At 40.4% G+C, this 22,273-nt stretch overlaps 1 protein-coding gene across 1 annotated transcript; it reads left to right on the plus strand.

The window, feature by feature from the left end:
- The first annotated feature begins 242 nt into the window (after window positions 1-242).
- On the plus strand, window positions 243-19,288 carry LOC310855037 (glutamine-dependent NAD(+) synthetase-like). The gene is made up of 21 exons (XM_083759881.1): window positions 243-375; window positions 772-832; window positions 2,655-2,771; window positions 3,130-3,183; window positions 3,740-3,829; window positions 4,219-4,270; window positions 4,513-4,601; window positions 5,082-5,199; window positions 7,111-7,242; window positions 7,404-7,475; window positions 8,862-8,986; window positions 10,864-10,912; window positions 11,481-11,583; window positions 11,695-11,863; window positions 12,958-13,093; window positions 13,445-13,551; window positions 13,707-13,838; window positions 14,690-14,759; window positions 16,874-17,002; window positions 18,034-18,210; window positions 18,344-19,288. The coding sequence occupies exons 1-21, from the start codon at window positions 291-293 to the stop codon at window positions 18,380-18,382; spliced, it is 2,106 nt and encodes a 701-aa protein (XP_083616007.1). The 5' UTR covers window positions 243-290; the 3' UTR covers window positions 18,383-19,288.
- Window positions 19,289-22,273: the final 2,985 nt, after the last annotated feature.

The following is a 22,273-nucleotide window of genomic DNA, read 5'->3' on the forward strand; positions in this document are numbered from 1 at the left end:
GTGTGTCTTATAGCATCATATAGCATCATTTAAATGCTTAATTTGTAGTTTTAATGTGCAAATTAAACTTTTTTTCAATACTCTAGAGGGTACTCTTATTTTGAAGAGATCGTCCACCGGAAGCCTTAAATCTGTTCATTAGATCTGTTCACTAGACGCTGCCTTGTTTGGCATTGATAGATTGTTGTGTCTGTTTATCTGTTCTGTTTATGTCATTCCTGCACACACGTGGATAACTGTATATTTTACGTTCGGTTGAATCTGTTGTGAAGTTGTGTCAGTGAATAGCGATGGGGCGTAAAGTCACTCTTGCTACTTGTTCGCTGAACCAGTGGGCTTTAGACTTTGACGGGAACTTTGAGAGAATCCTGAAAAGTAAGTAAGACATGTCATAACAACTATAGCTATTTGAATTCTTAACATAGCGTTCTCTTTCCCTTGTAATGGACCTGACCAGATCTATTAAGGCTACATGGCTTTATCATTTGAAAAGGACACAGGGATGGCATCACGGCTGTACGAGCTGTGCTCTCCAGAGTTAGGGACTGGATTATTGATATTATTATTATTATTATTTTAATTATTATTATTATTATTAAATGTATTATTGAATATCTTATATCTAAATAAATAAATGAGGGACATGAAGACACCCACCTCACCCCTTTGCTTCCACCTACAGGCAGTAGGTATTTCTAGTAGATTATGCTATTATGACAATGAACTCAGACCATTTGAGATGTCAATTGATCTATTGTGTTTCCTCTCCAGGTATTGAGACTGCCAAGTCTAATGGAGCTAAATACAGACTGGGGCCAGAGCTGGAAATCTGGTATGACTGGAACATGTCATTTTGTATTTTGTATAATTTTTGAGGGGCGCCAGCCCCTCCTATACACAGGGTTAATGTTTGTCTTTAGTTCAATGTTTGTTTTGTAAACGCCGTTGACAATGAACGGAAAATCTACGTCATAATCTGCCTTATTACATCATATTGTCTCTTTATTGTTAATGGCGTTGAATGTGTGTGTTGGCACTGTTTGTTTTACATCACCATTACATCACCTAATCAACATGAGTTAGACTTTAATATATTAGCACTCCTCATTTCATACTGGTGTGATTTTTATATTATTGGTATAATTTTGTTATAATTGTGTTATAATTTAGTAAATTTTAGTTTCCCCCTATTATAACAGGGTCCTCCTTTTTTAAAGCTGCTGCCAGTACATGGAAATTGTCTACCTTGTAGACAGGTGAAAATCCCATTGAGATCTCTTTTACGAGGGAGGCCTGTTCTGGGTAGCAGCAGGACAGTTGCAACGTACATAACAAGGTTGTGGCCTCCTGGTGGCGCTATAATAGGCCAATGTGAAAAGGGTGCCATTTGTTCTTACACCATTGATGGCAATTGGATGATTTGAGGCATTTTGTTCCAAAAATGTGTTTGGCTAAAATCCACCTGTTGGTGGCGCTATAACGGGCCAATGTGAAAAGGCAAGGGTGGGATATATTCCTCAGCCTAGTAGGAAAGTCTGTGAAAGATTTCATGTAAATTGCACGCTGCGTTCATGATTTGAGGCTTTTTGTTTCAAAAGGGCCAACCCTGCAAATTTTGAAAGTCAATGTTAGCCAATTAGGATGAAATATCGGACAGATGAACACAGGACTATAGAGATAGTGTGTAACAGTTTGCGGGATTTTTGGACAGGTCTGTCCCCTCGTGGCGCTATAACAGGCTGAAATTTTGGGGCAGAGGTTCATCGTTGGCATCCAGGGAGTGTATTCTGCCAACCATATATGGAGTCGGACTGATGGGCGGGTTTTGCAAGTTTTCATAGTAATCTGCGACCTACAGTCGCAACAAAATAACAAATTATTTTAGAATGTTCCCTGACGAGGTTTCACCTTGCCCAAGCTAAAAAGTGGCAAGCTAATGAAAACAGAACTAAGTACTTGAAGAAAGGAGAAGAAGCAAGCACTCAGTTGAGTAGTTCAAGGTAATAATCTATGGGATGCATGGTTCTGGTAGTTAACAGTCCATAGAAAAGAATACCAGCACTCACATTGTATCCAATAGGATTCTTATTTATTTCCCCCAACAGCAAGCAAACACACAGACGTTTCGGCCCGGAGGCCTTCCTCAGCGTAAATCTGAACAATGAGGAAGTTGGTGTCACTTATAAAGGGGACCTAGGTGCCACGGTCCGATTGCACCACATATCAGTTAAATCATTCATAATATTACATACTGCCCTCTCATTTTGTGCAAAGTACAGAGACATTACCTGAGAGAAGGTTGTCTGAGCTCTGTAGCAAGATGGAGCATTGGACAGGCCTGTGAAATATGAAGTAAAACCTGCTGAGTAAATATGGGGAATTTGCTGAGCCTCTTGTGCCTTATGTGATGTCACACGTGTCTCTGTTGTTTAATTGTTTTCCAACCATTTAAAGTTGCCATACCTGATGATGATGATGACGACATTAAACGTCTCTTCATGAGGCTTTTGTCTATACCGTGATTAATTATATTAATACTAACAGAAAGGTTTTTCAACAAACCACCTGACCTGACCCTCACAAACCTAACTATCATTCTACTTCTTATCTCCTGGATTTCTTTCCTTCTCTGTCTTCTCATCCATCTTCCTTAGTGGCTATGGCTGTGCAGATCACTTCTATGAGTCGGACACATTGCTCCACAGTTTCCAGGTGCTCAGGAAACTTCTGGAATCTCCGGTCACCCAGGGCATCATCTGTGATGTGGGAATGTTAGTATATCCTTGCGTCAAACATCTAACAGACTTATGCAGTCAAAATCCTTTACCTCAATATTTGAAAGTTTATTCTATGATAAAGTATGCAGTATAGTTTGATGCTTAACAGTAGTTAAAGTGTCCCTCTATGATCAATTTGATATATTTGGTTCATAATGAACAATTGGACAGCGTTTATATAATGCTAAACTCATTATTTATATGTCCTGCTATAACTACAAAATCAATGATACCACCCATCATCTAAACAAGAATGAGTCTTTCTCATGGGTATATCGCTGAATTCACGATGAAATTGTTTGTTTGTCTGTTCCTGTACCTGATTATTTCCTTCTGTTATTATGACCCTCAGGCCCATCATGCATCATAATGTGCGTTACAACTGTCGAGTGCTGTTCCTTAACAGGTATGTTAGCAAACCATACGTTAGTTATGATGTATATCTCCTACCTGGAATGGATATAAGGGCTGACATTTTGAAGACAAATACAGTAATAAACTTACCTTCTGTGAAATAAATTTAGCCCACCTTTTGAACCCATTCAAGCCAATACTAATTTCACAGCCTATGGTACCTAATCAACATGAATGATTTAAATCAATATACCGGTAGATCATACAATACAACTAAATTGTGTTGTTTATGGCTGTGCAAACTGCAGTGACAACAGTTTGCTAGAATTAGTTGTTATTCATCACATCCTTACATTATCGCCCCTTCATCCTCATCCTCATCCCCACCCCCTCCCTCATTCCTACTCTTCCTCCCTACCCCGCTTCCCTCCTCCCCACTGCCTACCCAATCCATGCAAAACCAATATATTTATCCTGACAGGTTAATCTCCTCTTTTAAATAAATAATCTTAAACGATGTTCGGTTTGAAAGCCACAGCGTGGTCTGTACAGTACGAGTGAACTATAATAACTAAACTAATTTGTCTTATTCTGCTTCCATTCTAAAGGAAGATACTACTCATAAGACCAAAAATGCACATGGCCAACACTGGGAACTACAGGGAGTTGCGCTGGTTTTCACCGTGGAACCCAGTCAGGTTGGTCCTCACAAGATTGCATCAGATGTAAATCTGTACATTAGTACAGATTTATCTGTACTAATGTCACTGATGACTAATGTCATCAGTGACATTAGTCAAGATTGGCCATTGACAGATACCAGTATTGCCATATATATCAACTACCGATATTGATAATATACTGATATTCTTTTTACATATTGACATTTACTTTTAAACTGTGTAGAGAATAACCCATTGTAGATGTGTAGGTGTGTTCTAAAACTCTTGATTTATTTTTTATTTTTTATTATTCTTTATCGTCCAAATTGGTCTTTGACAGACACATTTGTTGGGTGTCCCCCAAGAAAATCTTTAACATGATTGGTTAGTAAGGATATTGTCCCATTTTCTTTTTTTTACTCTAGATGTGTAGAGGAGTATTTCCTGCCCAGAATGATTCAGGAGGTGACAGGACAGGTAAGACCTGGGGTTTTAATCACTTAAACTATAAAATTTAATCCCAGTTACCAAATCTCTTCGTCAAAAATAGCCGATCTACAAGCTTACAACTCGTCACATTACAACGAACGTTATCCCCAGAACATAAATGCTAGTGGTTAATTGTTTTAAAGATGGTTGGTTAGACCGTTAATTTTCACATTACAAAGGATGGGTAATTAACTGATAATGATTTGAAACTGAAATCTTGTGTCCTCAAGGATACTGTTCCCTTTGGTTACTGCGTTCTTTCTACCAAGGACACCTGCATTGGGAGTGAGATATGTCAAGAGCTATGGAGTCCTAGAAGGTAGTGTATAGATAAGTATAAGAGTATTATTCTATTTTATTCCTTTTATTGTTGATGGGTTAAAATACCATTGATTTATGTCAGAGTCCCATTACTATGTAGTGTTTAGTTGATCACTCAGGAGACTAATATGTTACTCCTACATATTACATATCACTCCTTTTATGTATTACCCCTTTAAAAAGTAATATTATATTACTTATTACTTGGAATCAAGAGTAATGTATATATTACATATAACTTTCCCCCCCTATATTAATAATAAAAATCACACCCGTGTGAAGTGAGGGGCACTCGTATCGTTAATACATTAATTCATACATAATTTCATGAACAACTGAATTTATGTGATTGGTTGGTTTAATTTACGTAATATTTGGAAGACATTTGATCTAATTACTCCTTTCATTGTCAATGGCAAATATTGAGACTCTTGTTTCACTGTAATAAAATAGAGTTGTGTTATCTCTGCTCCCTTAGCCCTCATATACACATGGGGCTGGATGGGGTCGAAATCATCACCAACTCCTCAGCCAGCCACCATGAGCTACGCAAGGCTGACCTTAGAGTCAACATGATTAAATCAGCCACCAACAAGGTACACAATATACAGTCATCCTACACAGGTAGTTTACGCTAGTAACCACCAGATGGCATCATTGTTTTCTTTCATAGGATTTACAGTCATTGCATATTTAGTTTCTGTCCCATCTTCTACTTGACTATTATTTCTATTCAGTTTTTAATGGCTCACAATTGGCAAGAGAAACAGATCAGGCTCTGATGTAGATTCAATAATAATTTGTTTGGTGTTTACAAGCATTTCGGGATCTGGTGGGACACAACACAAGCCAAGCTCAATAACTGTTGATCTATCCTTCGGTTGCAAATTACACAAATACATTACTGATACAGTTAATATATATAGATATAATAAATTGTTCTGTATACATAGTCGTAGATAATTCCTCTCTCAGAAAGGCTACACATCAATCAATCAATCAATCTTTATTTATATAGCACATTTTTCAGGCAGCGAGTGCAGTTCAAAGTGCTTTACAGTAAGAGCAAAAATAATAATATATATATATATATATATATATATATATATATATACATACATATACATATACATATACATATACATATACATATACATATACATATACATATACATACATATACATATATATGCATAAACATTTAAAAAAAAAGAAAAAAAAATGAATGAACATGAATATTTATTTATTTTCCTTAATCATGTGATCACTGTCTGACCTGTTCCCGGGTGATCAGTGTGAAACATAAACAACATTTAAAACAAGAATGGTAATCGAATGTATTGCATTTCAATATCAGAAGCCAGTCTGAGAAAAGGTAGGCAGTCTGAATAGCTGGCTGTAAGAATAAGGGAGACATTGCTGCGACTCTATTTACATTTCTCACTACATAAGTCAGAGATGTCAAAAAGTATAAAACAAAAACTAAATGCTGCAAATGTCACTCCCCCAAATGTAAGTTGTAAATGGAGAAGTGGGTAAAAAAAGGAACTACAGAAATAATAATTATCATATTGGCAGACCAATTGGTAGTCTACTTGGGGGGGGGGGAAAGACAATTTGTCAGCTAGTTTCCATTTGATTGATTGATTGAAATATTTATTAACAGTTTGTAGAATTTACAGTACATTTTAAGCACAAACTCAATACAAAGACTGTTAACTGTGAGTGGACGACCCAATTAAGCATTACACTTGTTTACAACAGGGTCCACATTGTTCAATTCATCAAAACATTTAGAGACATACAAACATTTAGAGACATACAAATAGACATTTCTATGTAGCTAAAGAACAGAACAGGAATTCATCATATAGGAAGCAAAAAAGGGAAAAGATACATTATACAGTGAGGGGAAACCATAGTCCTGTATGGGCCAGTAGAGATGGCAAAGTCACTTCTGCTGCGACTAATGTTTGCTTCATAAGTCCCACACTGAAAGTTAGAGTGGGATTTAACCCATTCTGACCGGGCACCCATTTTGGTGTCGGCATCATGTTATGCTTTAGCTATTGAAAAATAGCAGATCTACAAGCTCATATCGCGCCACCGAGTGGCGCGATACAAGCTTGTAGGTCTGCTATTTTTGAAAAATCGAAGAGCGACTGACATTTTTTAGAATCTGATCTCAGGTCAGATTGGGTTAATCAGACCAGTGTGTGTCCAGTGGGAACCTCGTATGAATCTGATCTCAGGTCAGAATGGGTTAATGTGTTGAGCGTTCAGCCATTGTTCATATGAACAGCACTACTTTATTTGGCATTTTTTTATGCAATTAGATTTAGCCACACATGTTCTCTGCTTTGTGTAATCTTCAAAAAACTATATTTAAAGTGAGCGACGTGTAAAATGAGTAATTGGAAAATTGGAGTAATACATTACAAACGGCCAAAGCATTTAATCTGTAGAACGGCATGCCATTGACTGCTTATCTCATGTTTGTTTTTCAGAGTGGGGGGATCTACCTCTATGCCAACCAGAAGGGCTGCGACGGGGACCGTGTTTATTATGATGGCTGTGCCATGGTGGCTATCAATGGCGATATCGTGGCACGCGGCGCACAGTTCTCCATGGACGATGTGGTATGGACGAGGAGTGGTCCATTATGATGAGTATTAGCCTGATGTAGGTCTGAGGACTGAAACGCTTGAATCCTCGACAGTAACAAGTGTGTGTGTGTGTGTGTGTGTGTGTGTGTGTGTGTGTGTGGGTGGGTGCATATGCGTGTGCGTGCGTCATACAGGAGGTTGTAACGGCCACCCTGGACCTAGAGGATGTACGTAGTTACAGAGGAGAGGTGTGCCAGCCTCATATGGTGAGATTTGACCTCCAGTCCAGAGTAACCAGGATCACTTGATCTGTTTTATTATGATGTCAATCACACATAACCGCGCACATAACACCTCATCCGCACTGATGCGAGCAGAGCAACATCGTCCACCCATCCATATATTCACTCGCAGTCCCGGGGGTCCCCGGTCAAAAAACGTCGAGAACCCTAGTCTACCTGCACGGCTGAGAGCCTTTTGCAAGCAGGACGGTGTTGGACAAATACTCTCACTGTGCTCGTCGTCTCGGGGGGGCAAAGGGGGTGTTTGCCCCCCTAAATCAACCTCTTTGCCCCCTTAGATCAAATAGTTACAGACAAAACAATGGTACATTTCCAGGCATTCAATTAAATTCCATTGCTTGAAAGCCCTCTATAGATATGGAAAATGTGGCGCATTGTCTTCATGTCCAATACTTGCCCCCTCTGTCATTTCATCCTGGCGCCGGGCCTGGCTGACAATCTCAGTCATGGCCGAGAAGATGATCCAAAACAGGCTTGAGGCGTGCGTTGGTAGATTCCCTTTGTTCCCTTTGATCAGAAAAATCTTTGACTCTTCAAGATCTGAAAAGAAACCTGTGTTGATTTGAAAAGTTATGAATGCATGAAAACGGCCATGCATGACAAACTGATGAATGTTACAGTATTTCTGTATACTGTGGCATTCAAATTATACCCACTATTAAATATTTATATTTTTAAATGATATATTCATCATCAGGAAAAATAAATAATAGTGTGTGGATAGGATATAGCTTTGCTGGACTGGAATTTAATTTGTCTTCTCTCCCACTAATACTTGAAAGAGAGCACACAGTAAAAAATGTTCCAACATATTAACATCTCTGTGTAAATGGAATCATTCCGTCCAGTCCTGTACTGTACTGTAGTGTACTGTATGTACTCGTTATTTCAAATTAATGGCATGCTTATGTAGTGAGTGAGTGAGTGAGTGAGTGAGTGAGTGAGTGAGTTTGTGTGTGCATGTGCAGTACAGTATTTGTGTATGAATATTTGTGTATGAATGGGTGGGTGCACATATTGTATGCTTGCATTCATGCAGAGGGGCCTGCATTATGTTTACCTGTTGCAGGCCTCTACTGTAAGAACTGACCAGACAAAAATAGCATGCTTGATATTTAGCTCTCACATGTCATACTGTTGCACACAGCACACGAGCACATGGCCGCTTGGTTCTCTATTGTATTGTGCTCTCTTCAGGAACTTGCTTGGAAACCACAGTGATTTCCTCTGTGTATTGTGGTGATGGGTTGAAAAGCTTTCAGTTTGTGTTCAGAAATGACACCACCTGCATGCATGTTTCACTGACTATCTCGCTCTGTTTCTGTCTCCCACTCATCTGTCCTCTAACAGGACAGTGAGCACCAGCCATGTCACAGGGTCAAAGTTGACTTCTGTTTGTCCTGTGACGATGATATCTACCTCCCCGCTCACCAACCAATATCATGGCAGTTCCACACACCAGAGGAAGAGATCAGGTTGGACATTTACTTGTTGCCAGAGGAATTACAGTAGATTACTTGAGGTTTTTTTGCACACGCGCAAACACACAGCAAAACCCTTAGCGACAGAACACAGGATTCATTCAGGATTCAGCTTCAGTTTTTAATGCATTCATTTGCCGTCACCATCTCCTCCTCCAACGCTTGTACCTCCTGAGTGGTACATCGTTTACAACTGCTATGTTTTTCAATTGGGACATTATAAAACACATTCTCACAGCTCACTGGTCATGAACACTACCTACTGCCACAAATCATAATCCATTATAGAACAAAGGTTTTTATATGAAGCATTTCACCCTGCATATAAACCCTTCATGAGGTAGAGTTCACCCCCACAATGACTTTTCTTCTATCGATTATATTACCCAGCCCATGGAGCCTTGAATTCATGGATATTTTTGAGGGGCGCTAGTAGCCAAGTCTATGGACTTTTATTGTTTAGATCACTTTTAACCAACAGAGTGGCAGCCAAGTCTATGGACTTTTATTGTTTGGTTACAGCAGTAAACATAATGTGACATCATGTGAGTCAATATAAATACATCTCGTGCCACTCACTTCAAGTGTGATTTATATTTATTTATTTCCCGAAATTCCTAAGCCAATAATATGATAACCGGCAGAGTATCTTTGAGTCAAGGCTTCTTGAATTCAAGGCTTCATGGGATGGGTAATCAATAGAAATTAAAATAATATTCTTTTTGGGTGAGCTATCCCTTACTGCCTAAAACAGTTGCCTCACTCATTCACACAGGTCATAAACTGTCTTCTGCAAAAATGTGTCCCTTTCAATCTTCTGTCTGTCGATTTAAACATGGTGCATGTGTAACAACCAAGTTGGAGCTCGGTTCCTACAGTCGAAAGGAGATAACGTTTGTGAGTACCGGGGAAATGTGGCCATCTTTTATCTAGATTGAAGGCTATAGTATTGTCCTCAGCCACTGTCAGGCTTACTGGAATCAAAAATAGATGAGGCGATAAAGGCAGACTGAAAGGTTGCATAATGAATCCACTTAAACATTAATCGCTTCTGTGTGACATTCATTTCACTCCCCCAACTGTCTTTGGCTTCATTGTCTACGATAGGAGAAAACATCTTCATAGCCTAAGAAAACATATCTGCCTCACTGGTTAACTCATCCTGTTTCTTCTGTACATTAAACCATGGTGTAACACAGAGTCCACATTATTACATTATTACTTAGTATTACCTTACAGAATTACCTTACAGAACACCAACTAATGCTATGTGACATGTGACAAAAGGAGTTCTCACTGCTAGTTTATGTGCTGAAATTCTTCTTGTCCCAAGGACATTGAATATCTAATCTAATATAGTCTGGTTGCAGAGAATAAAACAAGAAAGTTGAATCAAGGTTTATGTGTGAGGAGTTCAAACTATGGTAGACACTTTGTAGGAAGCTTCACTTGTCAACAAGAATTTACAATGTCTGTGTTTACGTACAGTACCCTATCACTCCTTCTTTGTACACTTGTATACTGTTTGGTTGTTCACAGACGCTAAGCACAGTATGTTATGTTGAAGGTATGTTCATTATGTAATGATCGGTTTGATGTCCACCTGCTATCCTAGTTATATTGTGTAGCACATACTTGTTTTCTCTGCACTCTAAACACTCATTACTCAACCACTTACCCTGCATTGTGTTACACGGTTTCTGCCCACTTATTCAGACCTTGTACTTTGTACATCTCTCTGCATAAGAGCATCTGCTCTACAATGCCTAAAATGTGCTACTGAAAATAATCAGGTAATGTTAACAATTTAATGTTAATGTCATCATGGTAATAACCTGGTTTTACTGTGTTAATTCTGTTGTGCCTCCCAGTCTAGGACCTGCCTGCTGGCTGTGGGACTACCTCAGGAGGAGCGGGCAGGTGAGACCTAGGAAAAGAAGAAAGGGGGATCAATTTCTCTTTGAGTTCAGTACCTTGCTCAAGGGCACTTTGGCTGTGCTGATGGAGTGGACACTGTATATATGAAACCAGTCACGCTGTATTCTCCAGCACACAACTGAAATGCACAGGCATGTCAGCGCTGGGGATCTCTCCATACCCCTATAGCCACAGTTGAATAGTGTAAGCCTGTAAGGTTTAGAAAAATACAGAATTCAGTCACTATGCAGGTGAGGTGAGGAGGGGTTGGGAGTCAGAAGAATGGAATGCTCTTGCATTCTGTGGAAAGCTTATTAAATCATGTACTGTGGAGAGCTTATTAAATCATGTGAATAATGTAATATGACTTAACCCAACGTTGATTTCTTTTGGGCGGGGCAAACTGAGTCTAATGAGCTTAAAGACGAATCTTACAGATTGGTTGGTCAAATTGCATTTGTAATCTTTTTAATACAACATCTCATTGTTACACATTTAACCTTCCAATAGGAAAATTGAAATGTTTAATCGTCGTCTTTAGTGGTTGTACGTGTTGCGCGTTCTGTTCCAGGGTGGGTTTCTGTTGCCTTTAAGTGGAGGTGTAGACAGCTCCTCTTCGGCCTCTCTGGTCTACTCCATGTGTGTGCTGGTCTGCCGGGCTGTACGTGACGGCAGTAAGTACCAGTTCTATCACAGGCTTTACTCAGACTGAATGCAAGACCCATGTAAGATACCTCTTTGCCTCCCTCCCTCCTCCATCTGTGTGTTTCGTCCCTGTCCATCAGACAGTCAGGTACTGGAGGATGTACGCAGAGTGGTTGGAGATGTGTCCTACAGTCCCGAGGAACCCAGAGAGCTGTGTGCTCGAGTCCTCACCACCTGCTACATGGCCAGCGAGAACTCGTCAGAGGGCACGCGCAACGCTGCCAAGGAACTGGCCAGTCAGATTGGCAGGTACGTAGGGATGGTGTTAACCTGGCAGTATCCAGTTTTGGCTTTGGGTAGCTATGGCAAGGCACGTATAAGCCATACATTACTGTATTTGGGGCATGCAAAATGCATTAACAAAGATTAGGAACTGAATTTAACGGTACTTAATTTCAGAATTCATACACGTTCTTCATCAGGTCTGCAGCAGCCCTATCAGCATAATATGAAGTGAACAGAGAGACCACAAAAATTTACAAAATGTGAATGTTGACTATAAAAGAAAGAGTGTATTTGTGGACCAAACCCAGCAAGCATGGTCAGGACCTGGACGAATTAGTGACGTTTCTTTTGGGGCCAGATCAAGTCAAACCAAGACTAGTCAGATGGCCCAGAATATCACCTGATTTCAACCAACATAAATTCTGCCCACTAAAACGGAGAGAGTCCGATCGAGGCCAGATCAATTTAAGTCATATAATTTAGTCAGATTAGAATTAGTTACGGTATATTATTTCAACTGCTGATGACGTCCTGAAAATGACGTAAAGATCATCCCCATATGGGCTGTGATCTGGCCTAGTCCTGAATGTCACCGGAGTCACCGGAGGACATCATAACGTCATCATGACTTAATTTGGCTTGCTGGGAAAGAATGGGAATGCTTTTCTATCCTGAATTAACTTCATTCCATAGTCGTGCTATCTGTTCAGAAGACAAATGTGCTCTAATCCATAGAATCCAGAGATTTCTCATGGTTACCTGATTCGATTGCTCTTAGGTTAGGGTTTAAGCCCAAATGCAAGCATTGTCTCCAATGACGGTTACAAAGTGTTTTGTTGCAAGTAGTTGCATTGGTGCAGTTGGTGCGGTTTGGCCTTTAGTGTACAAACGTAGTGTACGTTTTCCTGTCTGGCTTTGGTAGAGACGTGCATGATCATAAATATGAATTGGACTGTACGAGACATATGAATACTGAAATTGCTATTCGTTTAGATTCACAAGCGTATCACAAGCGTCTTTCATTGCTTTACTCTCACCTATCCTTGAAGAACTAGAGGAGCTAGAACTTAATTTCATGTTATTGACATTGTCAAAACCATTGTTTCTTGTTTTTACAGCACCCATATGAATATCAATATAGATATGGCCGTGAAAGCCATGCTGGGTATATTTTCCATGGTTACGGGAAAGTGGCCCCAGTTCCGTGCAAACGGTGGAACCCTCAGGGAGAACCTAGCACTGCAGAATGTGCAGGTTGGTAAGCCTTTCATGTTTCTCTCCCTCTCTCTCTCGCTCGCTTGTATTTCTTCTTTGTAGTTTGCAAACAAGTTATCAATTTTCTTCTTTGTAGTTTGCAAACAAGTTAACAATTTTCTTCTTTATAGTTTGCAAACAAGTTAACAATTTTCCCGCTGAATGTTTCAGTAACAGCCTTTCCTGTGTGTGTGTGTGTGTGTGTGTGTGTGTGTGTGAGGGTGTGTGTGTGTGTGTGTGTGTGTGTGTGTGTGTGTGTGTGTGTGTGTGTGTGTGTGTGTGTGTGTGTGTGCGCGCGCGCGCGCGTATGTGCGTGCACGCGTGTGCGTGCGTGCACGCTCCCCCACTCAGGCTCGTATCAGGATGATCTTAGCCTATCTGTTTGCCCAGTTGAGTCTTTGGGCCCTGGGCAAGCCAGGAAGCCTGCTGGTGTTGGGTTCAGCTAACGTGGATGAGAGGTAACGTTAGGTTTCTGCACTGTCAATGAGAGCAGTTTTATCAGATTGTAGCTCTGTTTATTAAAAGAAAACATGTCTTCAAATATCAAATATACACCAATCCTTCTTTTCATTCTTTCCTTTCACATTTTTGGTCCTTCCTTCTCTCCTCTCAGTCTCACAGGCTACTTCACTAAGTATGACTGTTCCAGTGCTGACATTAACCCAATCGGAGGAGTCAGTAAGATAGACCTCAAGAGCTTTCTACTCTACTGTGTGGAGCATTTCCAGCTCACTGCCCTGACAAGGTGAAGTCAGGAGAACACTGTGGTCTTTCGCTGAAAGGGAAGGGTCCCATGTTTTTTAATACTATTATTACTCTCGTATTACTCATTAACTGAACCCTCAAACAACATTTAAAAGTGTTTTTGAGACATTGGTAGCAGCTTCCTATTATAATTTTTTGTTTTTTGGTGATCCATGCTGCTAGTACAAATCATGGAAATATGCATACCAGTAAGACGCCCTGAGGGTGAGAAAGGGCTTGGTCGCAAGGTGCACGCATCCGCCTGGGTGACGGCAGACTGCTGGGCGAGCGCCGGCGCTTTGGCATGGGGGGGGTCAGATCAACATATGGAATGGCAGAACAGGTCAGCTACATAGATGGAGATCTAAGGGTGGCAGCAGGGGCAGTGTATTGAGTGTACAGGGTTTGATGAGGTCAGATGAGGTCAGATCAACATATGGAATGAATTCTGTATTGGCCATATATGGAGCATGTCACGAGGCGTAACTGACAGGTTTTGCAGGTTTTCATAGTAAACTGCGGCCTACAATCGCAATAATGTCTATTTCAAGATTTAGAGAAAATACACTAAAGTACACTATTTCATCATCCTACACCAATGCAACTCCTTGCAACATGCAACTACTTGCAACCATTATCCCCAATGGCAGTTGCAAAACTGTTTTGTTGCAAGGAGTTGCGACTACTGTAGTTGCATTGGTGCAGTCTGGCCTATAATATTTGCTAAAATGCCAGTGTTTCCGAATATAAAGAAAACTTAGATTTTCTTTCCCACTGTCCTAACAGAGCACTTAGTGTAGTATAAATGTACAAAATATTATCATTTGACATGATTTCTGGTTTCCTCTGCAGCATCCTGGCTGCTCCGCCCACTGCTGAGCTGGAGCCACTAAGTGACGGACAGGTGTCCCAGACTGATGAGGTATAATAACACAGAACACTAAAACAATGTATTTTAAACATGCTGGTGAATATTTCCCAGCTTCTTGCTTCCCCACAGTTCCTTTTGTTGTTCATTTGTGTTTAAATAGCTGGTTGTATCATGATTCATGTGTCTTAGGCCAGGGTATTGGGGTGAGGTTCTGCAGTCATCTTGAGGGAACAGGAGAATTTAGAGTTTGCTACCATAGCTGTGCTACAGTATGGAACTGTAACTGGTTGGATTCAATCCAGGGTCACTCTTGTTGTTATTGTAACTCTCGGTCTGATCGTGGCTGGCTTGTTTGTTCTCAGGTGAAATCTGTCTGGCAGTAGTACTACTAGAGACACACTGCAGCTGCTGTTCCTCTAGTCTACAATGAGGCACAACAGCTAGTGCTACAGTAGCTGTGTAGAGAGAATGATCATTTAAGTAGTATTTATTGCAACCCTTTATTTAGCCAGGAAAAAGCCTCACTGAGATGAACAAGACTGGGTCAAAACCCAGTATGCTTTGACCTATAGGGCCGGGGCCGGGCTGGTAACCGGTATTTCATAATCGTGCGGTTGACAGAAATGATTCATCAACACGCATTCAAAACAACACTTGGCTAGGGATCAGGCCTAGAGAGGATGCAGAAATCTGTGTGTGCAATGTGCATGTATGTGTGTGTGCAAATTACCTGATGCAGACTGCAGAGCTGGGCTCTAGACCTGACCTGACTCACACTGAGCAGTATATTGAAAACAGGCTTTCCACATGTTTTGTTGCCATAGCTTATCACCGCTAGCAAGGAGTTGCTAATAATGGCACGCTACTGTAGATGGAGAAGCTGCAAATATTAACATGCAGATTATGCCAGATTTGTTATGTCAAAGGAAATGTTTCGGCATAGTCAATTCAGTCAGACAACTCAAGGAGGATGTAATATATATATTTATTGAATATAAGATAATCAATGCAATATATTTATTATGGTTTGGCGATGTATTGGATCTGCTTTTTAGGTACTCAGGTCAAGCGCATCAGTCCCGACCATAGGGACTCTGAATCCCCCGTACCTAAACAGTACATCCAAAACGACAGGTGGTAGCTGGGGTGGAGGTGGGTGAGCACTTGTATACAGCAGCGCACAGTATACAATAAGCAGCAGCAAGCAAGCAAGCAGGAGGATGAATGCAAAACCTTCAGTTAAAGTAGCCGGTATGAGATGGGGTGAGCGTGTGATTGGCTGAATGAATCATGTGGATGAGAGCCTGATGCTGCGGTGGCCCAATTAACGGGCGGCGCGCTGACTGAGGTTCCCTGACTGAACTTGCTCTGCGCATGTCTACGACAGGCGCAAATGCTCATTTATTTCCTTCATCAACAATAATGGACTTCTCTGTGACTCTGTCCATCCTAAAGTCCACAGAGGCAACCCATGTAACATAATTTGTTTGCTAATTCCATCCCTAATGCACAACATTATCCATCATCACAAAAAGCCATACTTACGTACTGACATCCTCCATATAGGGGCTATTGTTGTTGAAGTAAAAGAGGATTTTGGTTTGTGGTGATTGCAGGTCTTCATGTGATGGTGTTTTTTTAATATATATATCTGTCTGCCCAGGTTAGGCTGGCAGTTTAACTTCCTGCCAGGAAACAATTTGGTTTAATTTACTTAACGACTTAACTCTTGTTTGCACATGGTTGCAGGACCTGATGATACTTAATGTTTTGCACATACTCACCATTATGCTTGTCCTGTCTCCTCAACCTGCAAGTTGCTGAGCTTCTTCACTGTGTCCTTGGACCTAATGAACCGTTGCTGTCAGTCCCAAGGGAGTAACCTGTACAAAACACAGATCTGTTTTGACTATCTGTAACATGCTCTCCCATTTTGTGCCCTGTATGTCTCCCTCTGTCTATCCATTTCCAATTCTCTCTTCATAACCTTCTTTGTCCCCTCCACACTCTCATCTTTCCTCTCCCCTTGCATCTCTATCCGTCCAACACCCTCCCCACCACTCTCTCTCACACACACACACACACACACACACACACACACACACACACACACACACACACACACACATACACAACACACACACTCCCTCAACGACCCCCTTCAGGCGGACATGGGTATGACCTACACTGAGCTGTCGGTGATCGGTCGCCTGAGGAAGATATCCAAGTGTGGTCCTTATAGCATGTACTGCAAACTCATTCACATGTGGAAGGAGATACTCTCTCCCATGCAGGTCAGTGTGTTCAGTCACGGACCGTTACCCTCCGTCTCTGTTTGTGAAAATGGGGGAAACCACGTGAACTCCTTTGGGTGGCAAAGTGAACCAGCTTGGCAGGTTTCACACATTCTGTTGTTGAGGAAATGTCTGGTGTTAGTTTTCTTTGACAGTAATTGTCACAGGGAAGATTTATTGCATTTTCCATGCACTAACTCCCTGTTCATATTGAACACAATTATTGAAGGTTCCCTAGGTTTTACCTCTGTAATATTTAATTAACTGAGATTCATGCAAACAACATATTTCTGATTTTGCACACATGAATAGCAAATCTTCCAAACCTGATTAAATAATAGGGTCTTCTATATAGCCTCCCATATAGTCATACGTTTGACTTTGAATATAGTTTGTGTCTAATTATGCAGAAATTCCATTAATATATTGCTGTAAAATGTTTAACTATGCCACTCTTAAAACCTATAGAGCTAAGCAAAGCAAAGCAAAGTTCTTTGTTTACCCAGAGAAGTGGACTAAGCTCGAGATGCTTGTTTACAGCCACACCCTGCTCATAGAACATTTCATGGTAGGGGTCAATGCTTTGCTCAAGGGCACTTCAACGGTGGTAATTTTAACGTGCCGGTCCGGGGATTCTAACTGGCGACCTTCCGGTATCAAGACCGCTCCGTAAACCGTTCGGCCACCGCTGCCTAAAACAGCAGCTCCTGACCTTTTCTCGATCAGGGCCCACTTTAAAATGTTGTCTATGGAGAAAATAAAAGGAGTCTGACTCCTGACTTCAGTTCCGGTGCCGAACAGGCCACTGCTATGCTCTACTTCCTTGTATGTCACTTTGTCAAATAGCTAAAAAAAGAACCCATCTACCAGCTCACAACACGTTTAGAAATAAAATAATAAAATCTTTCAAATTTGTGAAGATGTTCGCATATAATAACATGCTCAAACAAGGGACAAGTGCTTGCAAGTGGTAAATTACAACTTTGGTCAAGGTGTAGTGTCTCAAAGGAACATTGCTGTGTGCATACCAGGTGGCCCAGAAGGTGAAGCACTTCTTCAGGATGTACTCTGTGAACCGCCACAAGATGACCACTTTAACACCGGCCTACCACGCCGAAAGCTACAGCCCTGACGACAACCGCTTTGACCTCCGTCCTTTTCTCTACAACACCCGATGGACCTGGCAGTTCAGGTCTATCGATAACCAGGTATAGATGTGGCAATGGCAAGGTTTATGTGTTAGCGCAAAAACTCTATTACATCCTGCTTACAAGAATTTAATTGAATTGAATTGAGCCATGACATTTTTACAATTAATTATTTCTCCAATCATTCCCCAAGGTGTCTCAGATGGAAGCAGGAAGCTCCCACTGTCCATAATGTCATGAGACCTCATGCAATCATCACAGAGAAGCCATATACTTTTTTTTTTTTTTAGATATTTTTTTGCGGCTTACGCCTTTTATTGATTTTTGAAGGGACAGACAGTAGGCTGACAGGAAACGGGAGAGAGATGGGGGGATGACATGCAGTGAGGGCCGTGTCGGGTCCGGGAGTCGAACCCGCGGCACACTGCGACTGGATTACCAGTCCGGTGCCCAGACCGTTACGCTACGGCCTGGGCCCATATACTGTAATTGTGATTAACCATCCAAGATTAAATGTTGTTGTAAGATGCTCTGTGTTTGAGCAACTGTGCATTGCATAATGGAACCCAATGTCTTGTCCTAAAAGGATAAACACTGTCCCTTTGTCTTCACATGTACACCAAAGCTTGAGACAACTTATGGTGCATTGTCACTGCTATTGTTAATGTGTCTAAACAAACTCTAAACAAAGCACCACTGTTGGTTACAAAAATGATAATCACACTCAAGCATGACAGTGTGTCGGGGGTTCGAGTTCCGTTCCCGACAAACTTTGCTGTGTGTCTTCCCCCCCATGCTCTCTCCCTGTTTCCTGTCTACCTGTGATCTATCAATAAAAAAAGAAAAAAATAATGTATTATGGAATAATATATAGGCTAATCAAGGAGAATGTATTATGAATTCTGCCTGGAAAAGACATGACTGAAAGCTGGTTGTGTATGGTCAATTGGTCATCAAGAAACAGTTTCTTTCTTCCAGTCCATTTGTTCTGTTTACAATTTAAATTGTTTTGTTATGATCTCGGAACTTATATGAAACAATTGTGAAATTTCTAAAGGATTCAATTCCTCCTGAATTCCTTCGTTTTTTTCTTGTTTAAGCATTATTATTGCCATGTATAATAAATTTTTATTGGTTAGTAACTATTTATTCATTCTATTCTAATTAATCTGAAGTGAAAATAGCATATCTGCAGGGCGTTGGTTGTGAGCTTGTAGATCGGCTACTTAAAAAAGATATTCCAACTTACATATTTGATAATTTGCAATGTTTGAACATTTTCTATTTCTAGTATTAAAAGGTCCTTGAATGAATTGTCACTTCACGGTCATCTGGGGACCCTCCAACCACTGCAGAGAACCACTGCACTCACTGACTCAGATTTAGTGCACTGCACTACAGTTTAATAGTAGCCTACATTAATAGGCGCGCTGCAGTGCACTGTAGCCAGCAGGGGGAGCTCTAGTGGTATGTTCCAACCACACACACACACACACACACACACACACCCACTCCCTTTCCGGAAGTTTCCGCTCGCTCAGGAGCCTCAGGGCTCCGTCTTTTGAGCTAATTTAGAACTTCCTGTCTGAGAGCTAGCTAATTTAAGACATCCGGTTGCCTTCAGAATAAAATAAGGTTATTTAATTAATAATTATTACATTACATTATTAGTATTATTATTACATTACAGTTATTGTAAAGACACACATTATGTTTCTGTGTAAAAATAAGTAATTAAATAACATCAAAAAGTTATCTAAATGGATAAATGCTATTCACTGGAGTGAATATTCTATTATATTCTAAAAACGACTTATAAATCCTAAAGCCTTGTCTATACTTCACTGTGCAACGGTCCTATGCTGGACAATAGCAGATATGCAAACTCACAGCACATCTCATTCAAGACACTGAACTTGCAGATCTGCCATTTTTGAACACACTATAAAGTTAACCATTTATCATGCTGCTCTACGTGGCACTGCATTCTGTGACATTAAACCAAATGGCATTTTCCACTCTATGACACTACTGTTCTACATTTTTGTCTAATAAAATAGGCTATTAATTGAATCAATCAAACTGCATTAACTAACAGAGATACTACTAACCAAGCTATCCATGTCAACATGCTCTATAGGAGTCTCAATAACAGGTATAAGTAACGTTTAATGTTTAGTAATTTTAATGTAGCAGAAGAGGCCATTCATTGAACAGAGTTTTGCACAATTTTAACATCCCAGATCGATTGAAATATGAATCTACTGTGCTGTGCTACACCATGATATATTAAGAGTACAATAACATTCCATTGTGAATAAAAACGTATTAACCACAGTGTAATGCTAAAGGTTTCATCACAGGGCTGTCTGCTTCATGTAATATCATTAAAAGTGTTGTTGGTGACAGTTATATGAGTTGGAAGCATTAAGACCCATTTTAACCCTCAATGGCTTCCTTTCTGACAAATAACGTTATTGTAAAAAAAAAAAAAGATTCACGCGTTCATATGTAGCTATTTTGCATTAGAAGCGGATGGGACCAAGGGACCCGGATGTAACGTAGGGGCAATATGACTACAATATGACTACAATAGATTCCCGGTTAAATCTCGCGGGCGTGGCCTCACACCGGAAGGAAGTGCCGCCGCCCTCAAATACGGAAGAGACGCGTGGAGGTAGGTTTGGTCAGTGTTTGTTTGGAAGTGCCACGTCACCATCGGTCTTCGGAGCAAGTAAGTGATAAATGTTATTTAATACTTAACGCTGTTGTTGTTTGTGTGTTCAAACGTCTATCACTTGAAGTTACTTGTTATGATGTTTATATATGATGTTTGTACGAAACTGTAAAACAGTGTTTCAGTAGCCGAATGGTTAGTGTCGAAGGTTTATAAACAACTATGCCCGGCCTCAATGTTTACTAACCGTCGACAGTACCCACTCGACTACCGAAACACGGCTTTAAAGAGTAGTATTTACATATCTAAACACAACAAGTAACTTCAAAAGTGATAACATGTTTGAGCCACGGACCACCATTTCACATTAATAGACTCTCACAATGCTGGTCAGTGGCTCAAATGGGTCTGAGAGACTAGATGGCCTCAAATGTTGGTCCGTGGCTCAAACGCTGAATAAATAATCGACTAGAGGTGAGAAGAGTATTGTCTGGTAGGTAAAAGGACAAACATTCTGTGAAAATTGGCACGAAGCAACAAACATTCTTTGAAATTGGTGGGAAACGATCCCGGGCACTCATGTTAACAAAGCTCAGTCACTAACCACTATCGCTATGCTACAATCAGCATTATAAAATCCAAGGATCAAAAGTAGCAATCTTCTACATTCTCTAATTGTGTAGTTTTTTGGAAATTAAGCAGATGCTTAACAACAATTGAACTATTGAGAGTGTAAAGATCTACTATTGGGGTCAATTTGGTTACCTAAATTAAATTGCTCTGTATTGTGACAGTAATCATTGCTATAGAGTGTGTGTTCAGTAACAGTGTTAAATAGCTCTATAGTGTGACAGTAATCATTGCTATAATGTGTGTTCAGTAACAGTGTTAAATAGCTCTATAGTGTGACAGTAATCATTGCTATAGTGTGTTCAGTAACAGTGTTAAATAGCTCTATAGTGTGACAGTAATCATTGCTATAGTGTGTGTTCAGTAACAGTGTTAAATAGCTCTATAGTGTGACAGTAATCATTGCTATAGTGTGTGTTAAGTAACAGTGTTAAATAGCTCTATAGTGTGACAGTAATCATTGCTATAGTGTGTGTTCAGTAACAGTGTTAAATAGCTCTATATTGTGACAAAATCATTGCTATAGTGTTTGTTCAGTAACAGAGGTCTCCCGGTCTCTCCAGTTTTTTGTTAAACACAGTCCCATAGTAACAGTACCTCCCATTCACTCCCTTTCACTCTGAATGGGAGTGACAGTCCCATAGTAACGGTACCTCTCATTCAGTCCCATTCACTCCCATTCACTTTTATTCACTCCCATTCAGTCACATAGTAACAGTACACCCCATTCAGTCCCATTCACTCTCATCGTATCAGTCCCATAGTAACAGTACCTCCCATTCACTCCCATTCACTCAAATAGTATCAGTCCCATAG

Source organism: Protomyctophum parallelum, assembly GCF_964188405.1.
Source record: "Protomyctophum parallelum genome assembly, chromosome: 2".
NCBI lineage: Eukaryota > Metazoa > Chordata > Actinopteri > Myctophiformes > Myctophidae > Protomyctophum > Protomyctophum parallelum.